Source organism: Centruroides vittatus, unplaced genomic scaffold (genome assembly GCF_030686945.1).
Source record: "Centruroides vittatus isolate TY-2023 unplaced genomic scaffold, ASM3068694v2 scaffold_899, whole genome shotgun sequence".
Taxonomy (NCBI): domain Eukaryota; kingdom Metazoa; phylum Arthropoda; class Arachnida; order Scorpiones; family Buthidae; genus Centruroides; species Centruroides vittatus.
In genome coordinates, this window is record NW_027122719.1 from 1,398,731 (window position 1) to 1,412,176 (window position 13,446).

Below are 13,446 nucleotides of genomic sequence, written 5' to 3' on the forward strand. Positions count from 1 at the left end.
TATATAAAATGGAAAAATTTTAATTTATATTTTTCCCGCAAGATGGCAGATAACTCGTTACCTTGGAAACCAATGTTGATTATTCTACCGAACAGAGATCTGTGGATTGCTCGATCTCGAATTTTTGGCCAGACGAGAATACATTGGAGAAGCTATGTTTAAAAATACGTTTCAAAGTGGATTTTTATCCATATTATACAGCATAGGCAGCAAACCTCTTCAAATCTGGGATAAAAAGGTATTAAATATCTGATCAGTTTATATATTTAGATTATATCTAGAATTTCTAAATTAAACATTTTCTATGGTAATAGGTTCGAAATGGACATATTAAGAGAATAACAGATAATGACATTCAGTCCCTAGTTCTTGAAATAATAGGGACAAATGTAAGGTGAGTTTGTAATACAAGTGTTTTTTTTTTTAAATATTTAAATATGCTTAAGTTTTCCCATAGTTATATATTTAGAAACGTTTTAAATGTATGCATTTAAAAATTATTAATTCATTTTTTATTTATATTTTAAAGTGTGATTAGTTGCTCTGCTCTCGTTCTCTTGTCCGAGTGTTTCCTTTGCTATCCGAACGACTAATGCCAATTGTTCTTTGTTTGTTTATTTTTCCTCCGGCAAATCGGAAAAGACGAGTCGGAGCAAGTTGTATCTGCTCCGATTTGTCTTTCAGTCCTTCACCTTTTTGCTGGCTACCTAATACTTCCCCTGGGTTCATACATGAGAGGCATGTGTATGGTTTCTATTTTGAAACTTCAACTTTGGAGAGATACAAAATTTGGGTACCTTTTAGTTAATGGGACTCTCGTCGTGTCAGCTGGCATAAGGCAATGTGTAAGATTAGAGCTCTGAATGAGGTGTTTCGCACCACCACCCCCAGAATTGTTGACCCTTTGTATGATATTTGTCTTCAAAGGTCAGTTTTTAACATGTATTAGTCTACAGCGTATTCTACATGCTTCACATGTAGACGTGTGCCCTGGTGCTTGCCCTCGCTTCCACCTTGGCACCTGGGTGGGGGCGAGCCCCACACCTCCCTAAAACTATATAACATCAAGTACGCCACAAACAGTTGAATGGGCTACTCAAAACTGGCATTGTCGCATGGGCTAAATTGTTAAATGCGATAGTCTTCTGTATCCTGTTAACCAAAAAGTACCAAAAATTTGTAATTACGGTCAACTTGCCTTAAAACAAACACTGCTAAAATAAATTCTTGTGTTGAAGCAAATTTTGCTGTTGTCACAATGTTAATTTTCACATGATAAAGTGAACAAAAATTTTACCAGAATTCATGAAACCAAAATGTAAATTACTTTCACAACTCCCAAAAAATAACCTTATTTCCAATAATGGTTTCTTTTTACGATTTTGATGTGAAGTGGAACTGTAGAATGTTTGATTTGGAGTAGAATAGATTTTCTTCTCTCAGTAAGCAAAGATAGTTTGATCTCCAATTACAGACAATTCAAACATCAGATTACTGTACTCAGAAAACAGTCTTAAAGTTTAAGGTGCCCACTCCTTTAAGTAGATGTGGTCCAATATAAGCACTTGTTACTTTGCCTATTGGGGAGTGCATACAGTGATGCCAGGTTTGTTTACTTTGCACCAAATTTGGATTTTTTTTTTTTTTTGGCTCTTTTGGTGCCAAAAAGTATTTTCCACTTTTTCAAACAGTCTTCAATATAAAAAAAAAAACATATTTTTAGTTTTGTTTTGTTTAACCATGCTGATATATTGCTCCATAAATAAACACTGAATACTGTCTCCTCCTCATTTTGTTTGATTTGAAAATCTTTTAGAACATTAATTTGTTTTTGTATATAAATTTTATTTTATATAACTTTATTTAGTAAATTAATTCAAAATAAAAATTTTGATAAAGTGAACTAACTACTGTTCCCCTAGTGATTTGTATTAATGCAAGCTGACTATATACCATACATACAAACATTAATTAATCAACAATCAGTAGATCACAAAACTTTGTATGTTTCCAACTGTTCATGAAGACAACTGAATTTTCTTTAAAGTGTTTTTAAAATAAATTTGTTGGAAATTCTTCAAATTTAACAAAAATACAACGCACAATACTCTAATATTTTTCAATTACGGGATTGTATACAATAATAAGAAATATTTTCTGAATGGTTTATTTTCTTGGTTTTCTTATGCACTTCACATCTTTGAGAATTTTATTAAAATAAAAATGTTTATATTGTTTTCTAATAATAAGTTGTAATATAAATGTTATTCTTGTAATATTTTTATCAGATTAAATATAAATTCTAAAATTAATTTTATAATCCTCAAAAGCTATTGTTCATTTATTCATAAGTTTATAAAATTTTTTTATCTATGTCAATCAATAATGATAAAATATATTTCCAGTTAAATGAAATAATCTACCTATATCCTATAATAGTCAAACATGTTATCTAAAAATATAAGACTGTTTACTTGTACTGTTTATAAAAGTATGCCGGCAGTGAGATCCATGATACATTTCACAAGAATAACAAAGTTTTCTATTGGCAAAAATATTTAATTTTATGATATTTTTAATAAAATTATTTCTAAGATTAAATGTTGGTTATATAAAATATATTGCTAAATTGTGTAGCTTTTGAGAAAGGTACATTGATTATAATTAATTTGATATAGAATTATTTATTTAACTGTTCTATTTAAGTTGCACTTTGTTGAATTTTGTATTTTTATGGAGCAGCCAATGCAAAATGTAATTTTTTATTTTTCATAATTCCCTTTAATATCTGTTTATTTGACAGTGCAAAACAACAGTATATTGTAAATGAGTGTTTTAAATGCAAGGAATGATTGATTCTTTTATTACATTCCCTTGCTTTAATAGTTTTTTCACAGAGAACTATAAAAATATCATTTCTACAGGTATCCAGATAAGAATTTCATGATCATTATAATTATTTATTAAAATATAGATAACTTTAATTACTGTTATGTAACATTTTGTAACATTTAAATTTACATTTCTTAATAAATTTTTGGAGATAATCTGTCACTAAATACAGTATTAGAGGAGATATTATGCAAAATATTCAGAAACAATAATATTTATAGCTAATTAAACAAATTTATTAGAACGAACAATTGGCCCTTTATTTTTCAGTTATGATTGTCTTTAACAATGCTGCATGAAAAGTGATACATGAATATTTTAACTGTTTTCTTTATTTTCTATTAACTTATTTACTGACAAGAGACAACTTCTTTCTATTCAAAAGAAAATAATTCATAGGGAAACACTTTTTGCACAAATTTTTATAGAAATTTATTGGAATGATGGATCCCAATAATTTTTAAAAACATTTTTATGGAGATAAAAATATATTGTTGGTTGATATTGTGAGAATTACTTCCATATTTGTTTCATCCAAATTAGATAAGTGTTTCTATATCATCATCATTATTTTCAGTCTGTATCTGTCCACTGTTGGATGAAGGCCTTTCCCATCAGTTTCCATCTGTGACTTTTTTTTTGTTGATCAGTGTGGACTAACAACATTTATGATTGTCTTCCCATCTAGTTTTTGGTCTTTTATCAATTGTCCTCCATTCAGTTAGTTTTTGTCCATCAATCATTATCTCTTATACTTCAACTCGACAGATTTAGGACTTATCATACAGATATATGTTTAAAAGAGCGTGGCAAAATTAATCATTTTGAATTGTTGATTTACTATGCATTTAGGGTCTAAATCCCTCTTCAGCTGTTGACAATTCTTTAAAAACTGGTTCTGAGTAAAGTCACAAGGAAAATATATTTTAGTTTAATATTAAACACATAAAAGGCATATATAATATCATATGCTGAGTACTAAATTTATGATGATATTTAGTGCAGAGTGCATATGACAATTGTACCAATATAAACTAATCTTGAGTTCATTGACATACCCAAGCTAGTTAGTTAAACATGACAGAGCACCACTTAGTGGTCAGTCTGTTATCCAAAATTTTGGGATTGATTTTATAGTATAATTATAAAACAACTAGTCCCAGAATTATCAGACAAACTATGTAGATGTAATCTTCATTTATAATTTTTATTCAAATGTCTATTAATTTTCATTGTATAATGGGTTACTTTTATTTGTTCATCACTAATAATTAATGTTTTAGTAAACTATTAAATAGTTTAAAACTATCTTTGTAATTTATTGTATTTGAAAAATGTTATATATATATATATATATATTTAATATGTAAAATATAAATTTGGATATGAATTTTTAAAGCATTTTGCAGTTTTAATTTTTATGCATTTTGATTTGATGATGATACATTAATTTCTTTCAAAATAATAGCATAATTTAATGAGACACAAAGCACATACATGCGTTGTTATATGCAGTTTTACTTTTACATATTTTTGCTATAATAGTTTCAAAAAATCAAAATAAACAATGAATTAACACACAATCATTTGCCTGTATCTATAATTAATGTGCTGCCAATTTGTGTGTGTTCAGTCTTTTGCAATTGCTGAATATAAGCATAATAAACAGCATTTTGTCATCATAAATTTTTTTAATCACTTCAGACCCTGATGATTATTGAAGAACATTGAAAATTCTGTCTATCAACCAGAACCTACAAAGAAATGAGGAAAGGATGGATGATCCTGACACTTAATTATATTTGTTTCTTCTAATTAGTACATCTATTTTTTAAATTTTAGATAGTTATTTAATAATAGAAATAAAGACGAATCTGCCCAAAAGGGATCACCATTTATTTTCTGTGTTCCAAGACAATACACTTTTTGGTGGCAGACCTTTCTTTTTAGGCTACATGTCACCGGAAGTTACTAAAAAGTCCTTGCAAAAACACAAAACATTTCCAATTAAAATTATAAGTAATTTGTAAAAAAAGGAACTGGTGACATTCAGATGTCTTGCCTGCATCCATCCATACCTTTGGGGGTTGTTCACTGCTTTTATCCACTTGAAACAATCACTGGGAAATGTAGATTTTAAAGACAGCTGCCCCTGGTGACGACATTTGTACAATTTTCATCAGTAAATTTTCGTCCGATGGAGAATTATTTTTTAATAGAAATAAAGACAAATCTGCCCAAAAGGGATCACCATTTATTTTCTGTGTTCCAAGACAATACACTTTTCGGCGGCAGACCTTTCTTTTTAGGCTTACATGTCTGCCGGAAATTACTAAAAAGAAAGGTCTGCTGCCGAAAAAGTGTATTGTCTCGGAACACAGAAAATAAATGGTGATCCCTTTTGGGCAGATTCGTCTTTATTTCTATTAAATAATAATTCTCCATCGGACAAAAATTTACTGATAGTTATTTAAATTGAATATTGTTGCTTGTGTATCTTTATTGTGAAGAAATTTATAATCATTCAGATCATAAGTAATTTATTATCCAAATTTTATGTCCTTTTAATTCTAAATAGTTTATATTTCATGAAATTGTATATGCATAGTTACTATATGTGACAAATAAATGATGTTGCAAACAGAATATTTCATGTAATTTAGAATATAATTAAAATATAAAATTTAATAAAATATTTCTTTTACAGTACAACATATATATCTTGTCCAGCTGATCCAACAAAGACACTTGGAATAAAGCTTCCATACATGGTGATGATTGTCAAAAATATGAAAAAATATTTCACATTTGAAGTACAGGTGAATTAAATTTTTTAATTTTTTATAAATATACAGGATTTCTATTTAACAAATATAAAATATAATTACGACTATACAAAGTTGAAGACTTTGTCTTGTCTTTAATCTGCCGTTCGCACCATCAGCAATCCTTTTAAATTTCACAAACTCCTGGAGGCGACCTTTCCTTAGAGGCTTCAATCTCCGTAAAAGAATGTAAAACAGGTAAAAAGCATCCTCTAGTGCTATTGCCACAGTTAAATTATTACATTTTAAAGTAAAAAATTAAATACATAACATGGCCGGCGTTTATTTACATTTAACAAATATAAAATATAATTACGACTATACAAAGTTGAAGACTTTGTCTTGTCTTTAATCCGCCGTTCGCACCATCAGCAATCCTTTTAAATTTCACAAACTCCTGGAGGCGACCTTTCCTTAGAGGCTTCAATCTCCGTAAAAGAATGTAAAACAGGTAAAAAGCGTCCTCTAGTGCTATTGCCACAGTTAAATTATTACATTTTAAAGTAAAAAATTAAATACATAACATGGCCGGCGTTTATTTACATTTAACAAATATAAAATATAATTACGACTATACAAAGGATTTCTATTATCAAATACAGTAAAACCCTGTATAAACTAGAATCACACCATACCACACCATACCAAAATTATTTTTCATTTTGAGCAGGTTCCGTTTTTTGTGGGGATGAGTTTTGATACTTTTTTCTTTCTTTATTGTTAAAGTCGGATAACTGTCAATAGTTATGTTCATTTTTATAGTTCACTTTTACATATGTGAAAACAATTTCATTACTAAGTTTAACCCAAAATAATTCCAACTTTTTCAAGAATCCAAATTAATTCAAAGTGATATCTGTAGAAAAGATAGGAGTATTCAAATGAAAGAATTGGGACCTATTAGATTCTAAAAAGTTTGTGTTAACAACAACTTGTGCTAGGTATTTGAATGCTTCTTAGATGCAATCCTTATGACCTTGCATAACAGCAGACATGCAAATTCGAGTACCAAGGACTAGTGTCTTGCCAGAAATTCTAATCACATTGCAGTAATATAGAAATCAAGTTATTCAGTGATCTGGCTCTTGATGAGTTTTAATACTTTAATTAATCATTTATTTCAATTTCTGTAATTACTAACAACATTAATCAACTTGTTCTTGAATACTATTCTAGTTACTAAATACTCCATAAAGGCAAATTGGCAGCACTGTGTTACTTTATTGCTTCAACAAATTGTTTCAAAAAATATTTGTTGCTTGTTCTCAAGAATTCATCAAATTCTTGAAATTCTCAATTCTGCTTCTACTTTATGTTGCCAATTTATTTTGTTGCTAGAAATGGCTATTTTGATTTTGCATTTAGATATAAAAAGTTATAATTTTTTTACTTTCAAGATAGGGATTTAGCTATTTTTCCATTTTCTCTAGCTACAAACAAATAACTTTCTCAATGATAATATAGCATTTTACCACTTTTTCATTATGATTTTAACAGCTGTTGATGACACTGACCTGGCTAATTCCGACAAGGACTAATACTAACAAAGACCCGTGTCCATGTCTGTCATTTTGACCTTTGTATCAGAAAAGGCTTGAAATTGTTCTTCAGAAGACAGTCACTGTAGAGTATGTCAAACTGTTATACTTAGAGATGATGTACTTATTTGTCCACAATATGTGGAATCTTAATTTTCCATTTTATTCAGGATAATATTCTTTTGTACCTAAAATCTTGTTTCTGCATTGGACAGATTTCCAACTTACAGTAAAACTTAAAATTCAGAATGGAGCAATTTTCTATATTTTCTATATAGACAGGTTTCCATTTTATTTGGGTTTTACTGTATTTATTTTGTTTTCCCATTAAAAAAGATATTTTCTTGAATTATTTTATTGTTTTATAGCAATATATTTTTCATAATTGTGAAAAAATTACTTTATGAATAAAAATATTATTAGTTATATTCTTTGAGTTGTTTCTTTTTTTTTAATATTTGTTTAATTCATTGTGTGAAAATAAATTACTCAATTATTTACATCATTCACCTAAATAATGAAATCTCATTTGCTTTTTAATTTCTTATCTAACAATTGTTTTCTTTAATATAACTTAAAAATACTCAAAATTTTGCTATATTAGGATTTTTAAAGTATTTTATTTTTCTGAGATATTTAATATTTTAATTAAATTATATGATTAAACATATAACTTAAAATATTCTTTTTAAAGGTGATTGATGACAGAAATGTTAGAAGACGATTTCGTGCAAGTAATTATCAAAGTACAACAAGAGTTAAACCTTTCATCTGTACAATGCCTATGAGGTTGGATGAAGGGTGGAATCAAATCCAGTTTAATTTGTCTGATTTCACAAGAAGAGCTTATGGCTCAAATTACTTGGAAACACTTAGAGTTCAGGTAATCTATCTCCAAACTAGTTATTTGTACAGAAGAGCAATGTCTAAGTATTGCCAAATTTTAATAATTTTGAAAAAAACTGAAAATATATTATTAAAATTTTATGAATTATTTCTATACATGCTAAGCTTCTCTCAAAAATCTGCTGTTAATAATAATAAATCATGCTTATATGTGTGTAAAATATGTTCAGATTTATACATTTTTCTAATGAACAAACATTTGTATTATACAATTTCAATATCATGCACTGTAAAGTACTTAATTTTAGTAGCTTAGGAAACCGACTATAATTACGGTCGGTAAAACTTCCGTTAACCTAACGGGTACTTTACGCGGATTTGAGATTAGTTTGCCAGGCCTGGGCTTTTAAGCGTGCACCGAAAAATTAGTAATAATAACGACAAATATCAAGTCAAATCAAAAGTTCAAATATATTTAATTAATAACTAGAACATACTACGTACAAATGTCAATAATTCCAAACAAAATTTATTAACGAAAATCAACAAGTCAACCCGACAATAAACTTAGCTACTTAGCTTAACTTAATAGTAATTTCCCTTTGAAATTCGACAAATCAAATACTTAGAAACTATGAACAAAATCTCTTACTAATTAAACGTCTATCTCGTCACCTCACTATACGAAGAAAACTATTTCCTCAATCCTTTCGATATCGTCAAATCGTCAATCGAACTCCTCTTTAACACCTTGGATTGTCCAACTATCAATCTGGACTTCTATCAGAAAATACTTCGCTTTCGAATTAACCTCTCTCTCAAAGTCGCCTCGGTTTGAAATTCACCTCTCCTTCTTCGGTTAACGTACGGGTTTTATACTGTGAGGTGACGTCACACTTGAGCTGGGTTACTCCCCTTATTTACATACTTAGTTGCTAACATTAACTTTTCTTTCTTCTGGCAGCTTTAAGTTTCCGACAAAGCTTATAAACCGTTTACAAAATATTTATCATAATTTTCTGGGATGTTTAAGACGGTTTATCAAGTATTTCTCTACTAGTGATTGTGGGGACTCCCCCCTCCATTTTTTTTTCTGCGGACTGTTACTTCCGCCGGGCAGCGCAAGTGCGCAAGATTTTTTCCTACGGCGCTTATTTCTCCGTGAGTTGTTTTATCTTCATTTTTTCATTACTAACAAGAGAGTGGTGGGGAACCTTCGTCCTAAATAAACATAAACCCCAAACAAAAGATAATAAAACGGAAATAATAATAAAATAAAAATAACGTTCGGACTCAGTTCCTTACAGCACATTTACACCAAATTATCATTAACAGTGGAAACATACCTATAAATTTTTCTGCATAGTATGAGTGCTGTATAATACTGATGTATATAAAAAAAAAATCACTTTAATTCAGTAATGTAATTCTTTTCTTGTCTATGTACTTGTGTGAACATTACAAAAAACTTTTAATATACTTGAGAACCTATACGAATAAGTGTTACAATGTAAATTTTACTCCAACTGTGCGAGCAAACCGATTTGCAGTTGCCATCACCTTTGCAGCCTGTGTATAAAAGCTAAAGTTACAATAAGTTAAACTGGGTGCAATAAGTATAAAGTTTTATAATTGTATTTATACAGAAAACATAAAATGTGTTAGTTTCAAATTGTCTACATGCCATCAATGCTGTAAAATATCAGACTAAATAAAGGCTATAATATTAAATAATATTATAGCCTTTATTTAGCCCAATATCTTACGGCATTGATGGCGTGTAGATTAGAATGTATCAGGTATTAATGTTATTATTTATTTTCAAATTGTGTTTTTTCTCTTTCTAATACATCACTGAAGAGGAGCTATAAGGTCACGATAGCCCGAAATGCATATGATGTATAATCTGTTTAAAAATATGCTAATATGCTACAATAAAGTCTTGAATCATCTAGCTTGGTATGGCCTTGAGAAAAATCAACTGACTCAGATTAAAGTGATTTTTTTTTTAATATACATACCTATAAATTCATTTTACTATTGTTTTGATAAAATTTAGATAACTGGATGGATAGTGTCAAAATTTTACTAAAACTAATTATAGATTTTATTCATATAATGCTGTATTATTGTCCTGTTATAATGTTTTTGTGTTAAAAATTATGCTAATTGTTAAAATCTTGACCTTAAAAACACAAAATGTATAAAATAATAATACCTTCAGAATTTTGAAAATATTTAATTTTCTGCATAGTAATTAATGGGAATAGGAAATGTTTTATATAAGGTTTCATTTACTAGATAAATTTAATGAAAATTACTGTATTTACTTGCATATAAGATGACCTCACATATAGGACGAGGTGTGACTTTAAAGATCAAAATAAAGAAAATTAGATTTATTAATACAATGCTAATTTTATTTTGTTTAATCACAAGTAAAATATCAAATGAACATAAATGCACACATTGTCCTGCAAAATAACTAGAATTTTAAACTTTAAGGAAAAATCTTGTAAAATTGACATAATTTGTTCAAGTAAAGCTGGACAATTGGGAACCTTTTTTACCAATTCTTAACAGTTCGAATCCACTTTGTCGATTATACTTATGAGTTTCTCTGAATTCTGATTTCTGAATAATCATCTGTTTTCACATGGGAATGGATTAAAACTTATATCAGGCTCCCATATGATTTTTGGAATTTCAATCTGGAATTCAATTCAAAAGCTTTGCTTTTCCTATTGCTATTCATTTTTACTCCTGACAATATACAAGAACGATTCAAATGACCCAGATAAAATACTTTTGTTTTTAAATAGAAGAGGGTAAAAAATGCAAAGAATCTTTTGCTTGCGCGTATAGGACAACCTACAAATTTGAAGCTGTGATGAGTAAAACCTCGTCTTGAATGCGAGTAAATACAGTATATCTATTAAATAAGAGTAGGTAAATGTGAATTGATTACAAACATTCTGCAATGAATTAAAAATAAAATTTATATTTTTACTGTTTTCAAAAAGTATTATACAATAATTCTCTGTGAAAAATTAATGTAACATTATACAGGTTGATACGGACTACCTACACACACTTTTTAAATGAAGGGGGAGCGAGTTTCATTAAAAATCCAAAAAGTTTTGATAAGTAACTCAGGTATGTTATTTTGAATGATAATATTTTCAACTTCCAATATTGGCTAGAAATGACTATTCAGGTCAAAAGTCCTATTTAGATAAAAAAAAATTTAACATATTTTTTGATTTGGATTTGGATTAAACTCAGACAAAATTGTTTTATTTTTATCATTTTTTTTTTCTTTCTGAAAACATCTTGATGAAACCTTATTATAGGCTGTTTTGTAGTGTTATTCTTCAGCTGGCTTAAGCATTTCACATGTTTACATTTTCAGTCACACATCTATCAAAGATGTCTGTGATCTACATAGCCATATCTTATGAAGTTCTGCTTGAAAAAGAATCTGTTGCTTGTGTTGGTAAGAACAGTACTCAGTTTGAATATTTTGATTAAACAACAATTAAAATCAGCACCAAATAGTTACACAAACAAACATAGTATAGCAATTCACAATTTTTGTAAGTTCATTATCAATTACATATCATTATTGTGTTTTGCACTTCATAGAGTGCATAGTATCATTTTTGTCTGTGCACTACACTTTTTCGAGATCATTTTATGGTCGGTTAATGGAGGCATTTTCAGAAAAAATAAGACCAAATTATCCTATTCTTTTTTAATTTAGGTTCAGATTAAACTCAGGATCATGTTCTATTTTAAAAATTTTATTTGTCTGAATAGTCCACTTCTGGCCAGTACCAGCAGTTGAAAATATTATCTTTGATAGTGTGTGTAACTGATTTATTTATTGAAATTTTTAGGATTTTTGACAAAAGTCCTTAATTTTAAGTGGTGTACGGGTGACTGCCCTATGTTGTCTGTATAGAAGCATAGCATCTACTGCTCTAGTAATCATCTAGAGCAGCATTTCTCAAAGTGGGCATTAACGTCCCCTTGTGGGCGGTGAGTAAATCTAGGGGAACACTGGAGGCAGGGTACTGAACGGTGACCAAAGGCAAAAGTTGGGGTCACTGACAGCCGTTCTCTTTCCTCTGTTAAACGGATAAGAGGAAACATCGCGTTTAGTGGTTTCTAGATGTTGAGAACAATGTAAAGGCACAAAGTGTGAGATTCGTTGGAAATATTCTTAGGAAAACTTTTCTATCCTTTCTCACACAAGAGAAAATGAGTTAGGGGGTGTTGGGTATAACTTTATGGAACAAAGGGGCAGTGGATCGAAAAAGTTTGGGAGTCACTGATCTAGAGTAAACATTTTTGCTGCTTCCTATAGTATAGATTTTCAGTTGTCAATACTTAAGCTGTCAAAAAAAATAAAATGATATATAGTTTACTTTTGTGGATTTACAGAATTAAATATATTATTTTAATTGTTTTGAAATAGCCATATAAATAAAAATTATTTTCTTTTATAGATTCATGCTAATTGTCGCATCCGACGTGTATATTTTTGTGACAGAATGTACTCTGAAGATGAATTACCAGCAGAGTTCAAACTTTATCTTCCAATGCAGAAATCAAAAACTTGAAGTTCTCCAAATTTTATTGTTTTCACCATGTTGATGAATCATCAATGAAAAAAATATTAAAATTTTAGTTATTGGTCATTTCCTTTGAAAATTTTAATTCTTCATAAAATTTAAATGAAATTCTTTTAATGAAAGTTTTGATATAATGTTCGGCACCTAAAATTTTTGTACATACCGAATAAAAAATTTATATTTTATGATCTTAAGTTTTAATTTATATTGAATAATTTTAAAAGAAAAATGAAAAATATTCAACTATTATGTGAAAACTAATGGCTTTGTTTTTAAAATATTGACAAATCTTAAGATTCTAAAACAAAAAATACATTTAATAGAAAGTACAAGGGTAGTTTTATTTCAAGCTCTGATGGTCCATAAATTCATTTTGTTAAATTGTTATTTACAATTGTCTTTGTTTTATTACCAAAAGTTAGGTACAAACATGGTTACTTTTTGACATAATCACTGTAAAGATTGAGGAATTTGCCATATCTGTGGATGAGCTTTTCCATCCCCTTGTCATAGAATGTTGCTGCCAGTGAGTTGAGATGGCCTTAATTAATTAACAACATTGTTTTGAAGATCATCATTGATCTCAAACCTCTGCCCTGCTAGCCATGTTTTCAGTTCTGGAAAAAGTTGAAGTCTTCACACATTAAAAAGTTTTAAGCTGGGTGGAAGTCTTCACCACCTTTAAACACCCAGTGTATAGCCCTGATT

General features: G+C 29.1%; 1 protein-coding gene across 1 annotated transcript; it reads left to right on the forward strand.

Moving 5' to 3' along the window:
* Nucleotides 1-48: 48 nt before the first annotated feature.
* On the forward strand, nucleotides 49-12,932 carry Bug22 (cilia- and flagella-associated protein 20). Its single transcript, XM_067288718.1, has 5 exons — nucleotides 49-238; nucleotides 315-394; nucleotides 5,600-5,711; nucleotides 7,950-8,138; nucleotides 12,613-12,932. Exons 1-5 carry the CDS (start codon nucleotides 155-157, stop codon nucleotides 12,724-12,726), a joined length of 579 nt encoding a protein of 192 aa, XP_067144819.1. The 5' UTR covers nucleotides 49-154; the 3' UTR covers nucleotides 12,727-12,932.
* The last annotated feature ends 514 nt before the right edge of the window (nucleotides 12,933-13,446 follow it).

Bases quoted from the DNA above. Each gene is read 5' to 3' on its own strand.
- Bug22 (XM_067288718.1), top strand. From the start codon at position 155: ATGTTTAAAAATACGTTTCAAAGTGGATTTTTATCCATATTATACAGC. The intron at 5,712-7,949 runs GTGAATTAAATT...TTCTTTTTAAAG, and splicing joins ATTTCACATTTGAAGTACAG to GTGATTGATGACAGAAATGT. The intron at 8,139-12,612 runs GTAATCTATCTC...TTTCTTTTATAG, and splicing joins TGGAAACACTTAGAGTTCAG to ATTCATGCTAATTGTCGCAT.